Source organism: Meles meles, chromosome 2 (assembly GCF_922984935.1).
Source record: "Meles meles chromosome 2, mMelMel3.1 paternal haplotype, whole genome shotgun sequence".
In the NCBI taxonomy this organism is placed as follows: Eukaryota; Metazoa; Chordata; class Mammalia; order Carnivora; family Mustelidae; genus Meles; species Meles meles.
The window spans coordinates 6566629-6590729 of NC_060067.1; the positions used below are offsets into that span (position 1 = coordinate 6566629).

The window sequence follows — 24101 nt, forward strand, 5'->3', positions numbered from 1 at the left end:
TTAAGGAATTGGCTTATGCAATGGTGAGGGCAGCAGGTGACCGGTCTGAAATCCATAAGACAGGCTGGCAGGCTAGAAACTCAGGCAAGATTTCTAAATTGCATAATTGGGAATTCCTTTTGTCCAGCAAACCTCAGATTTTGTTTTTAAAAACCTTCAACTGATTAGATGAATCCACTCACCTTATCACTGGTAATTTACTTGAAGCCAGTTGATTTTAAATATTGATCATATCTACAAAATCCAACACTATCTAGACTAGTGTCTGACCAGGCAACTGGGCACCATATTCTACCAAGATGACACATAAAATTAACAATCATGGTTTCTTAAAATGATCCTGTTCACTCATTTTCAGAAAAATGGGACTAATGACGGAGACTATGTTTTTCTAACCGGAGAAGACAATTACCTTAACTTTTCAAAGATTGTGGAATGGAATGGAAAAACGTAAGTGTAACAATTTACTAGTGTAATTATTTTTTAAATTTCTGTTTAAATTGAATGTCCATTTATATATTATTTCAAAAAATATTAACACTGTCATTTTTTTTGCATGAAAGCTCTATAAATATGTAAAATCTCTTTGTAGTTACTATTGTATAAATCAAGATTGGGGCAGCACACTATGAATTAAATATCAGTACTTTGTAGACTGCTCACGGCGAGGCTGCGTTGCGAGCAGGGAAAAGTTTCACTTTCCACGTGGTCATTGCATGACGTGTAGCTACAGCGTAAATGTTTTAAAACCACTTGTTTTGGGGGGAGAGGGAAGAGTTTCTCTTTTTAATTTAATTTAGTGATTGTGGATTGTTCACGTGTTTTTCTTTAAGGGTAAAAATTCGTGTGAGTTCACCATCGTGGTATTCCAGAAATATATTTTAACATTTATAACTTAAACTACTTCTAAAAAGTTGCTGAGACAGCGTACAGTAAAGCTACATATAAGCCAGGATACTTTAAATCAGAGGAATTAGAAACCTTGGAGAGAAAAGGAGGGTAATTCTTCAGGGACAGAAGTAAGGGGAACTCTGTTCTTGAACATTGAATTTACATCTAAGCTTCCCAGAAATATGGGCAAAAAAACCTGCTGTGGAATATAAGGGAACCTCTCTGTACCACCTTTGCAACTTTTCTGTAAATCTGAAACTATTTTTAAATAAAAAGTCTATTTAAATTTTAAAAAGCGCCCATATCTGTGTACATAAACATACATCTGTGTGCACACACCTCAAAATAGGTCAGATCCCTTCAAGAATATGTGAGAAGCTGGAAACAGTGTTGCCCCTGGAGGGGGAACATGGATGGCCAGGGGACTGGCCCCAGGGAGATTTACTGAAAGTGGATTTTGTTTTGGACTCACTCTGTTTTTTTCTTTCTAATCTTTTAATAGCACAGTGTAATCCTTTTAAATGTGTATCACAATTACTGATACAGTTATAATATAATGATATAGTGTTTGGTATATTGGACTTTTTTTCTGATTTATGTCTATTCTACCCTCAGATTTTCATGGTTCACATATAACAATATTTTTCTGACAAAATTGAAAGCTATTTGTGTCTTCTCCTCCAAAACAGAACACTAACTACCAATTCTGTAACATGTAACACCATCTTCTGTGCTATTTCACATTCTTTGTAAGCAAAATATAAACAAAATGTTTGTTTGTTTATAGTAAATAATTAATAACCTTGTTTTATTAAATTTCCTTTTTTAATTTCCGGGGCAATTTTACTGAAATTCTAGTTAGTTAACCTACCGTGTAACATTAGTTTCAGGTGTACAATAGAGTGATTCAACACTTAAACATACGACACCCAGTGCTCACCCCAAGTGCCCTCCTTAATGCCCATTCCCCTTCTAGCCCGTCCCTCCGGCAGCCCTGTTGTTCTCCGTAGTTAGGAGTCCCCTCTGGTCTGCCTCCCTCTGCTTTATTTTTCCCTTCATCTATATTCACTGTTTTGTTTTCTTAAATTCCACACATGAGTGAGACCATACGGTATCTGTCTTTCTCTGACTTATTTCACTTAGCATAATACACTCTAGCTCCGTCCACATCATTGCAAATGGCAAGGTTTCGTTCCCGTTACGGCTGGGTCATATTCCATGGTACATACGTGTACCACTTCTTCTTTATCCACTCATCGGTTGGTGGACATTTGGACTCTTTCCTTAATTTGGCTGTTGTTGGTAATGCTGCTATAAATATTGGGGGGTCTGTGTCCGTTTGAATCTGTATTTTTGTGTCCTTTGGGTAAATACCCGGTAGTGCAATTTCTGGGTGGTAGAGTAGTTCTATTTTTAACTTTTAGAGGAACCTCCATACCGTTTTCCAGAGTGGTTGCACCAGTTTGCATTCCCACCAGCAGTGTAAGAAGGTTTCCCTTTCTTCACATCCTCTCTGATATCTGCTGTTTCCTGTGTGGTTAATTTTAGCCGTTCTGACAGGTGTGAGGTGATACCTCATCTTGGTTTTGATTTGTATTTCCCCAGTGATGAGTGATGTTGACCATCTTTTCATCTGTCTCTTAGCCATCTGCAGGTCTTCTTTGGAAAAGCTCATGTCTTCTGCCCATTTCTTAACTGCACTCAAAAAAATATATATTCTTCTGCTTTAGGGTAAAAAAATATATTCATATTATATATAAAAACATCGATATGTTTTTATATAATATTTAATATATATTAGACATATTATATATTAGATATTATTTATATAATTATATATAAATATATAGATATATAGATATACAGATAGATAATATCTAATAGATAGCTTATATTTAATATATATCTAATGTGTAATATATATAATATATTATATAATGTAATATTATAATATATTCTCTATGTATTCCCTATTCTTTTCTCTATATATATATATTAAGTCCATCTGGTCCAGTGTGTCTTTCAAAGCCATTGTTTCCTTGTTGGTTTTCTGCTTAGATGATCTGTCCTTTGCTGTAAATGAGGTGTTAAAGTCCCCTACTATTACTGTGTTGTTATCAATGAGTTTATGTTCGTTATTAATTTATTTGTTTAATTGGGTGCTCCCACATTAGGGGCATAAATATTTATAATTGTTATGTCTTGCTGGAGAGACCCCTTTATTATGATATAGTGCCCTTACTCATCTCTTGTTACACTCTTTAGTTTAAAATCTAGTTTGTCTCATATATGGCCAGTCCAGCTTTCTTTTGATGTCCATTAGCACGATAAATGGTTCTCCATCCCCTCACTTTCAATCTGCAGATGTCTTTAGGTCCAAAATGAGTCTCTTACTCTTAATCATAGGAAAGAAATCAACAGTTGATGGAGGGGAAGGGGTGGAGGGATGGGGTAAGGGGGTGATGGACATTAAGGGGGGGGCATGTGATATGATGAGCTCTGAGTATTATATAAGATGGATGAATCACCAACCTCTACCTCTGAAACCAACAACACATCATATGTTAATTTTAAATAATAATAAAGAAATAAATATAAATAAACAACTACAGAAGAAATCAATAGATAAATAAATGTCACATGCACAGAAAAAATAAAATAAAATAAAGACTCTCCTGTAGGCAACATATTGATGAGTCTTATTTTTTCATCCGTTCTGATACCCTGTGTCTTTTGATTGGCACATTTAGTCCATTTGCATTCAGAGTGATTGTTGGTGATACAAATTTAGTGCTGTTGTATCACCTATAAATTCAGTGTTTCTCGAGATTTCCTCTGTTCCTTTCTAGTCTTTGTTGCTTTTGGTCTTTCTTTCCCACTCAAAGAGTCCCCTTTCATCTTTCTTGCAGGGCTGGTTTAGTGGTCCTGAACTCCTTTAGTTTTGCATGTCTGGGAAACTCTTTATCTCTCCTTCCATTCTGAATGGCGGGCCTGTGGGATAAGGTATTCTTGGCAGCGTATTTTTCCTTTTTAGCACATTGAATACGTCGTGCCACTCTCTCTGGCCTGTCAAGTTTCTGTGGACAGATCTTTAGGAAAAATCATGTATCTACCCTTGTAGGCTTGGTTTGGTTTTTATTTTTTTCCTTACTGCTTTCAGGATTTTTTTTCCTTATCTCTGTATTTTGCAAATTTTACTATGACATGTCTTGGTGTTGGACAACTTTTGTTGATTTTGGTGGGAGTGCTCTCTGCCCCCTTGATTTAGATGTCTCTCCCCCTCCCACCCAGATTAGGGAAGTTTTCAGATATAATTTGCTCAAATAAACCTTCTACCCCTTTTTCCCTCCCTTCTTTATGGAGTCACTGAGTTCCCTAAGTCTGTGTTCATAATCCAACATTTTTCTTTTCAGCTTCATTGTTTTTCTTCTATATCACGTGTTTGCCCCTCTGATTCTTTAGTTCTTGTGATCATTAAATCCAGTTGGTTTTGCATCTCAGTTATGACATTTTTAATTTTGCCCTGACTAGTTTTTAGGTCTTTTATGTCTGTGCTAAGGGACTCCCTGATGTCTTCTATGCTTTTCTCTAGCCCAGCTAGTATCCTTATGGTGGTTGTTTTATAAGTTCTGGCTCAAGCATATTACTTATATTTGTGTTGATTAGTTCCTTGACTCTGAACTCTTCTCGTTCTTTTATTGGAGATGAATTCCTTCATCTTGGCATTTTGTCCAGGTCTCTGTCTTCTGTGTTATGAAAGCCTGTTATGTTTCTTCTTCTGAGATAATGGCTATATTAAGAGGAGGTCCTATACTGTCCAGGGGCTGGAGCTTCAGGAGGTGTCTCTGTTACGTGCTGTGCGCACTCTGATGTTGTGTTTTGGCTGCTCTTTTCCTCAGGTCAGGCCTCTGTAGGGTGTCTCCTTGCCTGCAGTGGGGACTGTTTGGACCTTGTCCAGTGTGCACTGAGCTTTAACTAGGTGTGTTTTGTTCTGCCTGTTAGGAGGGGCTAGACCCTGTCTCCCCTGGAGCTGGAGCTTTGCAGCGCTCTGTGGTCAGTAGACTTGGTGGGCGTGGGGGATTTGTGCTGGTCCTCTGGGGGGCCGGCCCCCTGCTGCTCGGACTCTCAGGCACCCCTGCCCTGGTTCAGAAGCACTTGTGGAGTGCAGGGGGACTTGCTGTAAGCAGCTCGAGCCTCCGCTGCAGGTGTGGTGCTGCTCACTGAAGTCTGTCTGTGCCCACAGGGGCGAAAACTGGTGGCAGCCCGCTCTCTCACCCCCAAAGAGGGGCATGCGCGCCCACCGCTGTTCAGGAAGCCTCCAAGAAGAGCAAACACTCTCCCCTCGTTTGTCCCAGACTTCCTTCACGTCCCTGCCTTCACCTTGTCAGTGTCTGAGCCATCTGCCCACCTGGTGGCACTGTGGCATTTTATCTCGGGACCGCCAGCTGGGTTCCAAAACTCCAAATTTTAGGGACCCAGCATGGCACAGACGGGCACTGATGCTCTGGGGGAGGGTCTTGCCACACCGCAGCTGGTGCCAGTTTGTCCCAGAAGGGCAGTCGCACGCACGCGCAGGGGCTTGGAGTTTACAGTAAAGCACAGTAAAAAGCCCGCGGCCGGGTTAGTGACCCGCAGCAGGTGTCTCTGCTCCTGTGCTAACGAACAGGACAGCACACGGGCACCTGCTGCCTCCTTTGTCTCTGGAGAGGCAATGCCACACCTCCCAAGTGCACTGCAAGAAGGGGAGCCGTCTCTCCTCGTGCCACCCAGGGGTCCTCCGACCACACTGTCTGCTCCTGGGCCTCCGCCCTCCTTCCCCACAGGAGCACGGCTGAGCCCGCGAGGCTTCACCCAGGCGATGGTGCAGAATTCTAAAACTTTAGACTTGTAAAAACTTGTGATTATCAGCCCCTCTCGTTTTCCCCATCAGCGGTTTTGGGGAAGTGTTTTTCTTGTGTGATAACCTGAAGCCTGTACCCCTTTTCTGTCTCTCTCTCTCTGTGTTCAGGGACCCCCTCCACTCAGCACTGGCGATTCTTTTCTCCCCATATCACATTCCCCACATCTCCTACCTTCCATGACGTGACCTCTTTTCTCCCTCTAGTTGTGCAGTTTGTTCTCTCAGTCCTCAGGTTGGTTTCCTGGTGTTCTGAGTGATTTGCTGTTTAGCTAACTGTGTTTGAGAGACGGGGCAAGCATAAGGTCCTCCCACACTCTGCCATCTCAAGTCCGTCCTCAAGAGCCGATCATTCCTATCCTGGACTCTGCTGTGAGTGACTAGCTCTGAACAAGGCTATCGTGCATGCTGACTGAATCACTCTTTTAAGAACATGGCTATTTCTCCACTGCTACATAGGATATTCCTTTTTGCAGGAAGGAAAAGGGATTTTTAGACGTTGCCTCTATCAGGATGGATTCAGGGATTGGGTGCCGACCCTCTTGATCCAATCCCTAACGAGAGTCCCCCCCTTGTCTGCATATAAATAAGCTTCTGTGGGTAGCTGGCTCCCAATTAAGGCTTGAAAAGTCCCGACCCTCTGTAGAGATCTAAAATCGAATGTGATAGTCTCCTCTTCCTTGTGCCCCTCAATCACAGGTCCCTTGACTGGTGGACAACAGACAGATGTAATATGATCAATGGAACGGATGGAGATTCTTTCCACCCCTTGATAGACAAAGAGGAAATTCTTTATGTCTTCCCATCGGAATTTTGCAGGTAAGAACTTTCCAGATAAGTTATTTGATGGCAGGACCACCAAAAGGGTGAGGAATATAGGAATATATAGGAATATAGGCCCTCTGTAGGCCTGGGCATTTCTGCTTAATCAGTGACAAATACTGGGATGCCCGGGTGGCTCAGATGGTTGGGCATCTGCCTTCGGCTCAGGTCATGTTCCCAGGGTCCTGGGATCGAGCCCTGCGTCGGGCTCTCTGCTCAGCGGGAAGCCTGTTTCTCCCTCTCCCTCTGCTCTGCTGCTCCCCCTCCTTGTCTCTCTCTCTCTGTGTCAAATAAACAAAATCTTAAAAAAAAAATCCCTGACGAATGCTGGTGGCGTGTTGAGAGACGGTTGGCGTTGCGGTTCACGGTCCGGGCTGCAGAGCGTGGCTGTGCCCGTGGATTTGAACGCCAGTTCCAACTCCTACAGCTTTGCGACCTTGGGAAGGTGGTTCAGCCACCCTGTGCCTCACTTTCCTCATCTGTGAAACAAAGATAGAAACAGTTACCTGCCTCGGAAGTTGTCCTCGGCACCGATGGTCACTGTCAGTGAAGCGCTTCGCCCAGGGCCCGCCGGACCGTGTCCAGAGGCGGCTCTTGTGACTAGAACAGGCGCTGTCCAGCATGATACCAGTCAGCGGTCAGCTACGCAGATCACTCAAACTGCTGTCTCTAGTTCAAGTTTGCCGCATTTGCTGAGCTATCGCTTCCCTTACATCGTACCTGCTCCCACTTGCCTGTAAGCTCTCCCTCTCTCCCCCCTGCTCCTTCATGATTCTGGCTTCTCTCTGGGAGGAAGGCATCCCACTCTCCATCCAGATTCCCGTCCCCCATCAGCCCCTGCCCTTTCTCCGCCCATCACCCCAAACTGCCTGAACGAACGGCTGACTTGCCCCGTCTCCACATCCTCCCCACTTATCCCGCAAGCCTTTCATGGAGCTCCTCAAAATCCCAAGTGGGGGCTTAGTCTCAATGAGACACTGTCAGTCCGGTGTTCTGAAGAATGGCTGTCCTGGGGTTCCGTGGCTCAAACGATTGCAGCGCCTGGCCGACCAGCCCTGCCAGGGACAGCGGTGGCATCATAAATCTCCCCCTGCTCCTGCGTCCACTTTGATGTCTCCCCAGAAAGAGCTCTGGCATCGGCCCCCGCCGCTCCGTCCCTGCTGCTCGTGCCTCAGGACACGTGCTCCCCCACAGGACACCACAGTCCCCCTCTGGATGCCTACCCTTGACCGTACGTGTCTGTGGAAGGACAGAAGGGTCAGAAATGCCATGGAATGCACTGAGTGCAAAGAGGCAACCTAGACGTGCCATAGGGAGCTTTTTTTTTTTTAAGATTTTATTTATTTATTTGACAGACAGAGACCACAAGCAGGCAGAGAGGCAGGCAGAGAGAGAGGAGGAAACAGGCTCCCTGCAGAGCAAAAAGCCCAGTGCGGGGCTCAATCCCAGGACCCTGAGACCATGTCCTGAGCCAAAGGCAGAGGCTTTCACCCACTGAGCCACCCAGGCACCCCCATAGGAGGCTTTTTAAAAGACTTGGTGCAGAGGAAACATGTTCTTATCTGACACAGCCACTTTTTTTTTAAGATTTTTAAAAATTTATTTATGATAGAGCGAGAGTGGGAACACAAGCAGGGGGAGCTGGAGAGGGGGAAGCAGGCTCCCCACTGAGCAGGGAGCAGCCCGATGCGGGGCTCGATCTCAGGACCTGAGACCATGACCTGAGCCAAAGGCGGATACTGAACAACTGAGCCACCCAGGCGCCCCCAACACGACCACTTCTGATGGGCCATTTGACAATGTTAGTAAAGCTGAGGACACGCAGACGCCACGATGTCTCTCTGCTCTGCATCAGCTCCCTGGCCTGGACAACGCCTGTGCGGACCTGTAAGGAGACATGCACGGGAAAGTTCATCGCAGTGTGGTTTTAGGAGTGGAAAATCAGAAGCAACCTAAGGCGCTCTAAAAAGGAGAACATAAATTGTGGTGTAGCCATATGATGGGATACCAGAAAGATTTAAAATACAATATATCTTATACTGAAAATATAAATTTAATAATGTAATATTGAATGAAGCAAATTACAGGAAGAGGATATGGTGTGCTGTTTATACAACACTTCAGTAGAGCAAACCGGGCCGCGCATTGTTTACGAATGGCACATTGGTGAAAGGATTAAGACCTGCAAAGGGGAGGATAGACCCCAAGTTCAGGACAGCGGTTACCTCTGAGGACGCAGGGAGGCATTGGAATCAGGAGTGTTATACTGGAACTGGGAGTGTTATACTGGAACCGGGATTGTTCTACTGGAGTCGGGAGTGTTATACGGAGTCGGGAGTATTATACCGGAATCAGGAGTGGTATACCGGAATCGGGAGTGTTATAGGGGATCAGGAGTGTTATACCAGGATCAGGAGTGTTATACCGGAATCAGGAGTGTTATACGGAGTTGGGAGTATTATACCGGAATCGGGAGTGTTATAGGGGATCAGGAGTGTTATACCGGGATCAGGAGTGTTATACCGGAATCAGGAGTGTTATATGGAGTTGGGAGTATTATACCGGAGTCGGGAGTGGTATACCGGAGTCGGGAGTGGTATACCGGAATTGGGAGTGGTATACCAGAATCGGGAGTGTTATACCGGAATCGGGAGTGTTATAGGGGATCAGGAGTGTTATACTGGAGTCGGGAGTGTTACACAGGGACTCCTGCATGGTTTGGTTGGTTCAGCATCTGCCTTCTGCTCTGGCCATGGTCCCAGGGCCCTTTGCTACCTTTTCATCTTCCGCTTTGTCCCTGCCTCCCCCTTGCTTCTGCTCCGTCCACACTGACTCATGTCCATGCTGGTCTAGACGACGCTTCGATTTCTTTCTGTGTGAGTCTCCATCCTGAATGTCCTCTTCATTTTCTACCACTCATTTTTCCCCCCTTGGCCTGGTGTCGCTGTTACTACCGTTGCTGCCTCTTAAACTTCTCTCCTGATAATTTCTCTTCTACACCAAGTAGCTTGAGTTCCTTTCAAGCTTTCTTTTGCGTCTTCACTGCCCGCCTGTACCCCGTGGACTTGAGCCACGTTGTGCCTGAGAACAGTTGTTAACTCACTGGCTCTTTCCTCCTTCCCTCCTACCAGATCAGTGTACATAACGTTCAGTGACTTCGAGAGTGTGCAGGGACTGCCCGCCTTCCGCTATAAGGTGCCTGGAGAGATACTAGCCAACAGCTCGGACAATGCCGGCTTCTGTGTGCCCAAAGGAAACTGCCTGGGCTCGGGAGTTCTGAACATCAGCATCTGCAAGAACGGTAAGGGCCCCGGGGAGGGACATGATCCTGTGCGCCTCAGACGCAGGACTGACGTTCCTCGGCAAGGAATGCTGGCAGCCCACATGAAAGAGAGATTCCGACCTTTCCAGAATAATAGTTCATAATATGGCTGTAGAATGGTAAAAAACTACTGGCTTTTCTTCATTGCTAGTTTTTAAAGAAGTACAAGGTATAATTGACATATTGCATTAGTTTCTGGTATACAATCTAATGATGCAGTATTTGTATATATTGTAAAATGATCACTGCAATGAGTATGGTTAACATCCGTCACTATACATAGTTACAAAGACAAATGCTTTTCTTGTGACAAAGGCTGATAAGACCTGTTCTCTTAGCAAGCTGTAAGTATGCAGTACAGTTACCTGTAGTCATCCCCGAGACCTTTATTTTCTAACTGGAAATTTGCATCTGCTGACCCGCTTTCCCCCAACCCCACCGTCTCTGACAACGTCTGATCTGCTCTCTGTTTCTATGAGCTTGGTTGGTTGTTGGTGCTGTTTTTAAATTCCACGTGGAAGTGAGATCACAGATACTTGTCCTTGTCTGATTCATTTCAGTTAGCACCATGCCCCCAAGTTCCGTCCATGTTGTTCCACATGGCAAGATTTCATTCCTTTTGTGGCTCAGTAGTATTCCACTGAGTGTGTGTGTCTGTGTGTGTGAATTTATTCATTCACCCATTGATGGGCAGTTAGGTTATTGCCATATCTTGGCTATTGAAAATAATTCTGCAATGAACATAGGGTACATATAACTTTTCAAATTAGTTTTTATCTTCTTTGGGTAAATACCCAGAAATGGAATTGCTAGATTGTATGGTAGTTCTGTTTTTAATTCTTTTAAGATTTTATTTTTATTTATTTATTAGAGGGAGAAGCAGGAAGAGGGCAGAGGGGGAAGGAGTGGGAGAATCTGAAGCAGACTCTGCCCCAAGCATGGGACCTGATGCGGGGCTTGATCTCATGACCCTGAGATCATGACCTGAGCCAAAATCGAGAGTCTGACTCTAAACCAACTAAGCCACCCAGGTGCCCCTATTTTTAATTTTTTGAGGACCTTATATCATTTCTGTAGATATTTTCTATACATTGTGGCCACACCAATTGACATTGCCACCAGACATGCACAATGATTCCCTTTTCTCCACATCCTCACCAACACCAGTGGTTTCTTGTGTTGTTGATTTTAGCCGTTCTGACAGGTGAGAGGTGATGCTTCATTATGGTTTTGATTTGCTTTTCTCTGATGATTAATGATGTTGAGCATCTTTTCATGCCATTTGTATATCTTCTTCGGGAAGAAGTCTATTCAGATCTTCTGCCCATTTTTTAAGTTGGAGTGTTTAGATTATCTTGCTCTTGAATCACGTGAGTTCTTTATATATTTTGGGTGTTAACCCTTTACAGGTAGATAATTTGCAAACATTTTCTCCCATTCAGTAGGTTGCCTTTTCATTTTATTGATGGTTTCCTTTGCCGTGCAAAAGTTTTTTAGCTTGATGTGGTCCCGCTTGTTTATTTTTGCTTTTGTTGCCTTTGCTTTTGGAGTCAGATCCAAAAAGCCATCACCAAGACTGATGTCATGGAGCTTACTGCCTGTGTTTCCTTCTAGGAGTTTTATGGTTTCGGTCTCACATTCAAGACCTTAATCCGTTCTGAGTGAATTTTTGTGTGTGGTGTAAGATAGTGGTCCGGCGTCATTCTTCTGCATGTGGTTGTCCAGTTTTCCTGACGTTTATTGAAGGCTCTGTTTTCTCCCCATCGTGTGTTCTTGGCTTCTTTGTTATAAATTAATTGGCCACATGTGCCTGGGTTGTATTTTTGGGTTCTCTATTCTGTTCTAATGACGTACGTATCTATTTTATGCCAATACTGTACTCTTTTGGTTACTATAGCTTTGTAATATAGTTTGAAATCAGAGAGTGTGATATCTCCAGCTTTGTTCTTCTTTGTTAAGATTGCTTTGGCTACTTGAGGGTCTTTTGTGTTTCCACACAGTTTTTAGGATTGTTTATTCTATTTCTGTGAAAAATGCCTTGGAATTTTGACAACGATTGCATTGAATGTGTGAATTGCTTTGGATAGTGTGGGCATTTTAACAATATTAATTTTTCCAATCCATGAACATGGAATATCTTTTCCATTTATTTGTGTCTTTTTCTTGTTTTAATTTGTGTCTTCTTAAATTTCTTTCCTGTTATAATTTTCAGTGTACAGGTCTTTTACCTCCTTGCTTAGATTTATTCCAAGGTATTTAATTCCCTTTAATGTTATTGTGACTGGGATTATTTTCTCTTTCTTCCTTTTTTTTTTTTTAGATTTTATTTATTTGTCAGAGAGGAGGGGAGAGAGAGAGAGAGAACCTAAGCAGGAGGAGGAGCAGAGGGAGAAGCAGGCTCCCAGCTGAGCAGAGAGCCCAACGCGGGTCTCAATCCCAGGACGCTGGGATCGTGATCTGAGCCGAAGGCAGATACTTAACCGACTGAGCTCCCAGGCATCCCTGGGATTATTTTCTTAATTTCTCTTACTGAGAATTCATTATTAGTGTTATAGTAACACAACTGATTTTTATATATTGATTTTTTTTTTAATCTTGCAACTTTACTGAATTTGTTTTTTAGTTCTGGCAGTTTTTTGATAGAGTCTTCGGGGTTTTCTTTTTCTTTTTCTTTTTTTTTTTTAAGATTTTACTTATTTATTGACAGAGAGATCACAAGCAGGCAGAGAGGCAGGCAGAGAGAGAAGGGGAAGCAGGCTCCCTGCTGAGCAGAGAGCCTGATCTGGGGCTCAATCCCAGGGCCCCGAGATCATGACCCGAGCTGAAGGCAGAGGTTTAATCCACTGAGCCACCCATGTGTCATGAGTCTTTGGGGTTTTCTACATATGATGTCATGTCATCTGCTAATAGTGACAGTTTTACTTCTTCCTTACCAATTTGGATGCCTTTTATTTCTTTATCTTGCCAGAGTAATTACTCTGGCTAGGACTTCCAATACTATGTTGAATAAAAGTGGCAAAGATAGGCAACCTTCCCTTGTTCCTGATTCTAGAGGAATAGCTTTAAGCTTTCACTGTTTTTTTTTTTTAAGATTTTATTTATTTATTTGACAGAGAGAGAGAGAGATCACAAGTAGGCAGAGAGGCAGGCAGAGAGAGGGAGGAAGCAGGCTTCCCGCCTAGCAGAGAGCCCGATGTGGGGCTCAATCCCAGGACCCTGGGATCATGACCTGAGCCACCCAGGCGCCCCAGGCTTTCACTGTTGAGTATGTTAGCTGTGGGCTTGTTGTATATGACCTTCATTAGGTTGAGAGATGTCCCTTCTATACCTACTTTATCATGAGTTTTTATCATAATGGATATTGAATTTTGTTACATGCTTTTTTCTGCATTTGTTGAAATGATCATATGATTTTTATCCTTCACTTCGTTAATGTGGTATACCCTGTTGTTTGATTTGCAAATGTTGCATCATCTCTGCATCCCTGAAGTAAATCCCACTTCATTACAATCCTTGTAACGTATTGTTGAATTCAGTTTGCTAATATTTAGTTGAGTATTGTTGCACGTATGTTCCTAAGGGATATTGGCCTATAATTTTCTTTTCTCGTGGTGTCCTTGTCTGGTTTTGGTATCAGGGTAACACGGGCCTTGTGAAAATGAGCTTGGAAATGTTCCTGCCCTTCTATGTTTTGGAATACTTTGAAGGATTGGTATTAACTCTTCTTTGAGTATTTGGTAGAATTCATGACTGAAGCCATCTAATCCTGGACTTTTGTTTGGTAAGAAGTTTTTGATTACTAACTCAATCTCCTTACTAATAATTGATCAATTCAGATTTTCTGTTTCTTCAAGATTCAGTCTTGGAAGGTTATGTTTCTGGGAACTTGTACATTTTGTTTAGGTGGCTTGTTGGCGTATAATTGTTCATAGTAGTCTCCCATGAGCCTTTGTATTTCTGTGGTATTAATTGTACCACCACTTCTTTCATTTCTGATGTATTGATTTGAGCTCTCTTTTTTTCTTGAGGAGTCATAGCAAGAGTTTGTCAATTTTATCTTTTCAAAGAACCAGCTCCTTGCTTCATCAATCTTTCCTATTATCTTCTTAGTCTCTATTTCATTTATTTCCACTCTGATCTTTGTTATTCCCTGCTTCTTCTAACTTTGGGCTTCATTTTTTCTTCTTTTTCAAATAACTTAGGTTATTTGACAATTTCATGTTTCTTGAGATGGGTATATACCACCATGAATTTCTGCCTTAGAATTCCTTTTGCTACATTCCGTAAATTTTGATATGTTGTATTTTCACTTTCATTCATCCCAAGACATTCTTTGATTTCTCCTTTGACTTCTTTTTTGACTCATTGGTTGCTCAAGAGCATGTTGTATCGTTTCCTCATATGTGTGAATTTTCTAGTTTTCTTCCTATAATTGATTTCTAGTTTTATACCATTGTGTGTAGGAAAAAATGCTTGATGTAATGTCAGTCTTTTTAAAATTTTAAGACTTATCCTGACACATAATCTGTCCTGGAAACTGTTTCATGTGCACTTGAGAAGAATGTGTATTCTGGTGCTATTATATAGAATGTTCTTTATGTATCTAAGTTCATCTGGTCTCATGTGTCATTTAAGGCCAATGTTTCCTTTTTAATTTTCTGTCTGGATGACCTATCTGTTGATGTAAGTGGAGTATTACAAACTCCTGCCATTATTGTTTGGCTATCTGTTTCCCCTTTTAGGTCTGTTAATATTTATATATTTACATGCCCCCAATGTTGGGTGCGTAAATATTTACAAATGTTATATCCTGGATGCCTGGGTGGCTCAGTCGTTAAGCATCTGCCTTCAGCTCAGGTCATGATCCCAAGGTCCTGGGATTGAGGCCCACATGGGCTCCCTGATCAGCGGAAAGCCTGCTTCTCCTTTTCCCACTCCCCCTGTTTGTGTTCCCTCTCTTGTTACGTCTCTCTCTGTCAAATAAATAAATAAAATCTTTTTTAAAAAATGTTATATCCTTGAGGCACCTGGATGGCTCAGTCGGTAAGGCATCTGCCTTCAGCTTGGGTCATGATCTCAGAGTCCTGGGATCGAGCCCCACATCGGGTTCTCTGTTCTGCGGGGAGCCTGCTTCCTCCTCTCTCTCTGCCTGCTGCTCTGCCTACTTGTGATCTCTCTCTGTCAAATAAATAAACAAAATCTTTAAAAAAATGTTATATCCTCTTGTTGGACTGATTCTTTTATCATTATATAATGCGCTCCTTTGTCTCTTTTTACAGTGTTTGTTTTAAAGTCTATTTTGTCTGATGTAACTAAAGCTACCCCAGCTTTCTTTTGATTTCCAATTACATGGAACATTTTTCCCTCCATGTACTTTCAGTCTGTATGTGTCTTTACATCTGAAGTGAATTTCTTTAGGCAGCATATGGATGGGTCTTGTATTTTTATCCATTTGAGCACTCTGCGTTTTGATTGGAGAATTTAGTCCATTTACATTTAAAGTCATTACTGAGGGGCACCTGGGTGGTACAGTCAGTTTAGCATCTGATTCTTGGTTTTGGCTTGGGTCGTGACCTCAAGAATGTGAGACTGGTCCCCTTATCAGGCTCTGGGCTCAGTACAGAGTCTCCTTGAGGTTTTGCTCTCCTTCTGCCCCACCCCTGCACACACACGCTCACTATCTCTAGAATAAGTAAATCTTTAAAAAATAAATAATTATTGATAACTATAAACTTATTGCCATTGTGTTCATTGTTTTCTGACAATTTTGTAGTTCCTCTGCTCCTTTCTTCTTTCTCTTGTGTTATGCTTTTTATTCCTAGAATGTCATGTTATGTTCTTTCTAGGTGGTAGTTTAGAAGTCTTAATAGTAATAATAGTTCATGTTTACCAAGCACTTATAGTAGTCATTGTTCAGCTAGTCATTGTTCTTTTTTTTTTTTTAGATTTTTATTTATTTATTTGACAGAGAGAGAGAGAGATGGCAAGTAGGCAGAGAGGCAGACAGAGAGACAGGAGGAAGCAGGCTCCCTGCTGAGCAGAGAGCCCCAGGTGGGGCTCGATCCCAGGACCCTGAGATCATGACCCGAGCTGAAGGCAGAGGCTTAACCCACTGAGCCACCCAGGCGCCCCTCAGCTAGTCATTGTTCTAAGTGGTTTACGTGTATACATGTAGTTAATATGTGGAAATTAACTGATTTCATGTTCATAACAATGCTAAACGAGAAAGTGGAGAACTTGATAATGAGAAAGTACATATCTTGTTAAAATTTATGATGATTTCAGCATTGGGGAGGGTATCTGATATGGCGAGTGCTGTGAAGTGTGTAAAACTGACGAATCACAGATCTGTACCCCTGAAGCAAATAATACATTATATATGAATTAAAATAATAAAAAATTTTATGATATCAATACAGAGGTTTTTTTTATTAACATATAATGTATTATTTGTTTCAGGGGTACAGGTCTGTGAATCATGAATCTAACACATTTCACAGCACTCACCATAGCACATACCCTCCCCAATGTCCATCAACCAGCCACCCTATCCCTCCCCACCACTCCCCAGCAACCCTGTTTGTTTCCTGAGATTAAGAGTCTCTTATGATTTGTCTCCCTCCCCAGTCCCATCCTGTTTCATATTTCCCTCCCTTCTCCCCAAAACCCCCTGCCCTGCCTCTCAAATTCCTCATATCTGAGAGATCATATTTTAATTGTCTTTCTCTGATTGACTTATTTTGCTTAGCATACCTGACTACAAATTTCCCAGTGTCTCTGAATGTCTGAACTATTCTGCTCCTTTCCATGAATGAGGCAGAATTATGGCTGGTACAACTGACAAAGCATTGTCTTCATCTTGAGAACTAACTTTAACAATCATATATTGCATAATTAGTCACAGTGTTCTTACTAGATAGGCATCCAGAGGCCTCTTTTTATAATCTTTTATAATCTTTTTATAATCATAGAAAGCAGGGTTCAGAGAGGTAAAATGATTTTTATAAACTTTTTGTCTCTGAGCAAATCCCTGTGAGAACATAGGGTCTTCTCCTGTCCATGCTGTGATACTTCTTAGGCTACAATTCCTCTTTAAAGTTTCTTTTGAGAAATTTTGTAACCCCTCTTTCCTAAATAAAGTAATGTGCTAACTTTTGCCCTCTTATCTAATTTGCTTGAAAAAAAAATATCCTTTTGGGGTAAGTCTCAAGTCAGTAGTCTACCTCCCATTCCTTCTCTCCCGTGGCACTGGCTCCTAAACCTGGCCTTGCCTGGGAATTCTCTGAAGAGTCATTAGAAATAGATGTCCTAGGGCCCAGAATCTGTATTTTTAACATGAGCTCCAGCTGATTCTCATGAAGGTGGTGCGTACTATTTGGAAACCACTGTGCCTGGGGACATGGCACCCTTCCCTGGAGCTAAGACCAAAGTAAATGGGAACAAGTGCCTACTTCTGAGCTCTCCTGCTTCCTTACTAGGTGGATGGTCCTGAAATAGTGCCCTACCTGCTCGGTCCATGTGCCTCTGGCTTAAGGCACAAATGTGGACATATTTTTTTCCTCATTGTTTTGCTAACATTCTGCCTCCTCAAGAAGTTGATGTCAAGATCAACAAAGATTCTCTCTGGCAAATCAGCGTCTTGCTACAGTCCTTTTCCTTTTGCCTCTTAGGTACTCCCAGATGTGGACCGAAAAGTTGGTCTCTCTGGAATTATCCTCAGGTGTTTTGAATTTCTTTGGAAGACATTTTGGATAGTGGGATGAGAGAGAGTTCTAGAGTCAGACAGATCTGGATTTGATTCATATTCTGTCTGTTAGCACATTAGCCAAGTTGATTAAGGAGGTAAAAACCTCAGGGGTGCCTGGGTGGCTCAGTCATTAAGTGTCTGCCTTCGGCTCAGGTCATGATCCCAAGGTCCTGCGATCGAGCCCCGCGTCGGGCTCCCTGCTCAGTGGGGATTGTGTTTCTCCCTCTCCCCATCCCCCTGCTTGTGTTCCCTCTCTTGCTATGTCTTTTGGTGTCAAATAAATAAATAAAATCTTAAAAAAAGAAAGAAAGAAAAGAAACGGATGGAGACCTCAGTTTTCTCATCTGTAATATGGGGTTGATGATAACTTCCTTGGAATATTGTGTGAAGGTGAGATATTATGTATATAAAACACTCAAGACAATGTCTGGCCCTTATTAAGTTCCCAATAGATCTTTAAAAATACATTTTAAAGATCACTGTAGATCTCAAATAAGGAAATTATGGCTTTGTGAAACTGTTTAGTGAACAGTTTCTTCCTAAACGAAACACACGGACGTGACAGATGATACGTGTCTTGAGCATGGCTGGTAGATATGTAAGCAAATCTAAATTACTTGGCAATAAGCAAATTTCTCCAGCAATTGCTGGACCCCTCTCTCCTCTTCAATAGCACGATCTAGAATAGGTTTCTTTTAATAACTTGTTTCCCTATTTATTCCTTTCCTTAAAAAATCTTATTGAAGTATATTTGACAATACAGGACTGTTAGCCTCGCAGCGTAGTGATTTGACAATTCTGTGTATTAACATTCACCATAATAACTGCAGTCCCATCTGTCACCATAAAACATTATTACCGTTATTGACTGAGTTCGCTATGCTATGCTCTTTGTGTCTGTGTGACTTTCTTATTTTATAACTGGAAGTTTGTACCTCTTAATCCCCTCCATTTATTTCACCCAACTCCCCCAGTCACCTGCCTTCTAGCAACCACCATTTTGTTTTCTGTATTTATAGGTCGGTTTCTGTTTTGTTTGCTTGTCTTGATTTTAGATACTACAAGTAAGTGACATTCTATGGTATTTGCCTTTGTCTGAGGTCTTCAACTTCGCATAACACCCTCTAGGTCTATCTGTGTTGTCGGGAACGGCAAGACCTCACTCTTTCTTCATGCCTCAGTAGTATTCTGTTGTACGTAGGTGCCCCATCTCCTTTATCCCTTCATCTGTTGACGACACTGTTGTAAGTAATGCTTCAGTGAACATAGGGCTGCGTGTTTCTTTTCAAATTAGTGTTTTCATTCTCTTTGGGCAAATACTCAGTGATAGAATTACCAGATCATATGGTATTTCTATTTTTTTAATTTTTGGAAGAAACTCTACACTGTTTTCCACTGTGGTGGTACTGGTTTACCCACCAGCAGTGCACGAGGGTTACCTTTTCTCCACGTTCTCATCAACACTTGTTATTCTCATCTTGTCTTTTTGATATGAGCCGGAACAACAGGTGGGACGTCCTAGCTCCGTGTTATTTCGGTTTGCATTTCTCTGATGATGTTTGATGTTGAGTGCTTTTTCATGTGTCTGTTAGCTAACTGGATGTCTTCTTTGGAGAAATGTCTATTCAGGTCCTCTGCCCGCTTTATAACAAATTATTTGTTTTTTCAGTGTTGAGTTGTATAAGTCTTTATATATATTGGATACGAACCCCTTCTCTTCTCCCATTCAGTAGGTTGCCTTTTTCTTTTGTTGACGGTTTTCTTTGCTGTGCCCAAGGATTTTGTTTTGGTGTGGTCCTGACAGTTCACTTTTGCTTTTGTTTCCCTTGCCAGAGAAGACATGCCTATAAACATGTTGTTAAGGCCAATATCCAAGAGATTATTGCTGGTTGGTTTTTTTTTTCCCTAGGAGTCTTATGGTTTCAGGGCTCCTAGTTGGGTCTTTAATCTGTTTTGAGTTTATTTTTGTATATGGTGTAAGAAAGGGGTCCCCCCTCCATTTTTTTACATGTAGCTGGCCAGTTTCCCCAACACGATTTATTGAAGAGATTGCCTTTCCCCCCATTGTATGTTCTTGCCTCCTTTGTCATAGATTAATTGACCATACACCTGATTAATAAAGCTTTGTAGCATATCTTGAAATCTGAAACTGTGATGCCTTCAGCTTTGTTCTAATTTCTCAAGATTGCTTTGGCCTATTCAGGGTCTTTATAGGTTCTTACAAATTTTAGGATTATTTGTTCTAGTGCTGTGAAAAATGCTACGGGTATTTTGACAGGGGTTGCATTGATTGCAATGTGGATTGCCTTGGCTATTATGGACAGTCTCTATTTGAGTTTTAAAGTGAATAGGTAAGAAAATAAAAGAAAAAAAAAAAACAGATCCTGTGGGCAAACCTTGAGCTAGTCAAATGCTGGGCAGATAGCATAACCAAGCAAAGTCTTAAAAAATTCCAACATATTCAGGAGAAGAAGGCCTGTCTTAGGTAAACCAGGAAAAGCAGAAAAACAGAAAAGCAGGCCAAAAAAAAAAAAAAAAGGTCCTTTTACTGGTAGAGATTTGCTGTTGAAACAAGTGCTTTCAGATGAGATGTCTCTCATTCAGAATTCTGCCTTCGTCCGTCACCTGACAGCTGGATGCCCCTGGCCTGTTTTTTTCTAATTCGTCTGACTTCTCTGTCCTCAAATGCAAAATGAAGTTAATAGGTTTAACTTAATAGGGCTCCTGGGAATGTTAATTAAAATAATGTGTGTAAACCTTTATATTTCATAGGTGCAAGAAATACTGAAGAATATGTAATTTAGCCATGACTTCAGTAGATATGGTGGAGTAAAATAGTGTTAGGGTCAATGAGATGTCAGCAAATGAGTATAAATCCCAAACTAGGAGGTGTCGCATGGAATTTAACCTGCCCCTCCCCCACCCGAGGTTACTTATGGATAGAACTTGCCCCCCCCCCCCCCCCCCCCCCGCAGGAACCCGGTTTGTGGGCGGGAACTTCCTGTTCATCTTGGACATTCAAGAACCACATCATTCATTTCTGCTTCCCTTAAAATGCAGGTGCACCTATTATTATATCCTTCCCACACTTCTACGAAGCGGACCAGAAGTTCATTTCTGCCATAGACGGCATGCATCCCAATAAGGACGATCATGAGACATTTGTGGACATAAATCCTGTGAGTGCACACGTCTTCCTGGTAAAAGCTTGCATCTTATTCTGTCCAATGCAGTGTTTATCGGTTTAGTCCAGAGCACGTTAACATTGCCGTCTTCCTCGCATATACATATTCAAGGGGAAAAGACTCAGTCCTGTGCGTGTGATACCCAGTCTCATGGCCTCACAGGCTGAACTGTGTGGCCCTGACAGGCAGAAACAGCGGCAAACCTAACGGAAAAGCACCTGTAGACATGCATTGCTGGAATAACCGAGATTGGGCCCATAAAACCTGGCCAGTGCTCCGCCGCCTGCCTTGGACTTGAACGTGTATACGTTCTCCCACCGGCAGACAGATCAGCAAGGTCGAAGCCACATTCTTTTTTTGCTCACTGCCGGGAATGTCTTGGTTGAAATTTAAATATATGTTGTTGTTTTTTTAAGATTTTATTTATTTACCTGTCAGAGACTCAGCAAGAGAGGGAACACAAACAGGGGGAGTGGGAGGGGGAGAAAGAGGCTCCCGGTGGATCAGGGAGCCCAATGCAGGGCTGGGCCCCAGGACTCTGGGATTAGGACCTGAGCAGAAGGCAGACAATGACTGAGCCACCCAGGCACCCCTGGCCTCAGTTACTTTTAGCAAGCCTCATTCTGCAGGCACTGTTGAAAGTTTATTGTATGATATTAATTTAAAAGGCATTAGATATACATGTACTTTGGTCCTGTTTTCAAAGAGGAGATAAACTAAAAACCACGTTAAAAGGAAAGGAGTAGGGGCGCCTGGGTGGCTCAGTGGGTTGGGGCCTCTGCCTTCGGTTCAGGTCATGGTCCCAGGGTCCTGGGATCGAGCCCCGCATCGGGCTCTCTGCTCCGCGGGGAGCCTGCTTCCTCTTCTCTCTCTGCCTGCCTCTCTGCCTAGTTGTGATTTGTCTCTGTCAAATAAATAAAATATTTGAAAAAAAAAAAAGGGAAAGGAATATCGTTTTATGACGTGAGAGCCTCTCACAGTGGGAACTGAGTTAGAGGTCAGATATCTTCATTTTGGGGATTTTGAGCACAGGGAACAGTAAAGAAAAAGCAAAAACAGTCTTTTAGCTCAGCAATTTGTAGGCACTTTGCTCTTGTGTCTGAGAAATCAATGGTTTTATCTTTTTGTGAAAAAGATCAGGTGTTTTTCCCCCTTCCCCTGCCGTTTCTCTTCACCTTCAATCAGTTCCTCTTCCTCAGCAGAAAGGGGGGCAGGTGCTTGTCCCTGGGGGCCGGGGCAGTCCTTTAACCCCAGTTCAGAGGCGAAGCAGCCACGGGAAGACTGCCTTCCCGGCTTTGTGTGGTCCCGACCATCCCGGGGACCGCTCTCTGGCTCAGAGCTCCCTCCTGGCAGGTTGCCCAGGGCTTCGCCATCCAAAAGGGAGCATCCTGGGTGCTCGGCAGCAGCACCCCACGTCAGGCTTCGCTCTGGATGGGCTGCATCATGGTCTGCATGGTCACAAGGCCCCCAGAGCGCTCACGCGTAGTAAAGTTTGGGAGGCACCGGTCCACCGGGCACCCGACCACAGCCGCAGTTCTGCCTCCGCCCTGGGGTCCGTGGTCCCTTGTCCCACCCGTCCTCAAGGATCTGGCAGCGGCCACGCTGCTCGTGAGCATCACAAGGAGCTGATGCTCTACCGAGAAAAGCTGTTCGTGGTTGTAATAAGCCTCGTATTTTCTTCCCACTCCTCTGACCTGCAGTTGACTGGAATAATTCTAAGAGCCGCGAAGAGGTTCCAGATCAACGTTTACGTCAAGAAGTTAGAAGACTTTGCGTAAGTTTTACCTCTTTCGTCGGAGGCAGTGGGTCGTTTTGCTGCATTGACTCTCCGGTGGGTCGATGTCAGGAGACAGATCCCTTTCTAAGTCCGCTCCCTCCTGCCCTTCAGGGATGAGGCATAATCGGCACCTGCATAGGCTGTCTTGGTCTTGGAATTTACTTATTTTATTTAACCAAACACGTAGAGCCTGCTCTCTGTGGATCACACGTCGTTCCAAGTATTTTACACACAGGAACTCATGTATTCCTCATGGTTACGCTGTGTCAGCCCCATTTTACAGATGAAGAAACCAAGGCACAGAGAGGTGACTTAAGGCTGCGGAGTCCACGCCTCCCCACGCCATGCGGCGTTGCCCTTGCCATGACTCTGGTCGCCTCCCTTCCTGTCTTCCCACTGCTCCCACCCAGGGCCACAGGCTCCCAGTTAACGGGCAGTTAGCATAGGCTCCTGAGTCCAGCCTCTCCCCACACTCCATCTAAAAGCCACCACTTAACTAGGATTACTAAGTACAATCTCCTGCTGAGACTTTTCAATGGGAATTTTGGGGGTATGAGAAGATGCTTACGACTTAATGAAAAAACAAATTACAAAACCGTACATAATAGCATGTATCTATTCTTTGTTTCTGTCTGTGTACCCGTCTATCTATTACAACACGGCTCCCCCGTCAGATTTGCAGATTTAACCCCACATGTCATGGATCTTTCTAGAAAATAAATGTGGTTTGTGAGAATGCATTTTGCCACCCCTGTGTACAGTCCTGAGGCCGTATAAATTAGTAGTTAAGACCTAGAGCCTTAGAATCAAAATGAAATTACAGTCCTATTGCTCCTGGGCAAATGAATCGGAGCCATCATCCCTGGGACAGTGGTACCTACCCCAGGAGACTAGTGAGAGAATTAAATGAGATCAGGTCCCCCAGACAGCAGGTGCAGAACTGGTTCTTGGTAACGTGCTCCGGATTCGAGCAAAGACAATACTTAGGGGCCTGGTCATAAAACACGTGGCTCAGTCGATGAAGCATCCAACTTTTGATCTCGGCGAGGGTCTTGATCTTCAGGTTGTGAAATGCAGCCATACACTGGGCTCCGCGCTCAGTGGGGAGCCCTGTTCCCACAACTTATCTCTCCAGGCCAGTCTATAAAATAATCTCAGACATTGTCTTTTTTTACTGAGGCACGATTGACATCCATTATATTAGCTTCAGGTTTACCATAGACTGAATCGACATTTGTATGTATTCCAGAGGGATCAGCACAGTCAGTCTAGTTACCCATCACCACACTAGGTGCAGATTTCTCTTCTTGTGATGACACTTTTCAGATCTACTCTCTTAGTCGCTCTCACTGTGGTTTCAGTATTATTCAGTATAGTTGCCGTGTTGTACGTTACATCCCCAGGACTGACTTGTTTTGTAACTGGAAATTTTTACCCTTTGACTCCCTCCACCCATTTTG

At 43.0% G+C, this 24101-nt stretch overlaps 1 protein-coding gene across 1 annotated transcript in view; it reads left to right on the forward strand.

Moving 5' to 3' along the window:
* Positions 1–24101, forward strand: part of SCARB2 (scavenger receptor class B member 2) — a 75117-nt gene that overhangs the window by 42996 nt on the left and 8020 nt on the right. Inside the window, exons 5-9 of the mRNA XM_045993844.1 lie at positions 359–450; positions 6488–6607; positions 9742–9911; positions 20740–20858; positions 22565–22638. Of these exons, the coding sequence (XP_045849800.1) occupies positions 359–450; positions 6488–6607; positions 9742–9911; positions 20740–20858; positions 22565–22638 (575 nt within the window). The remainder of the gene's footprint in view (positions 1–358; positions 451–6487; positions 6608–9741; positions 9912–20739; positions 20859–22564; positions 22639–24101) is intronic.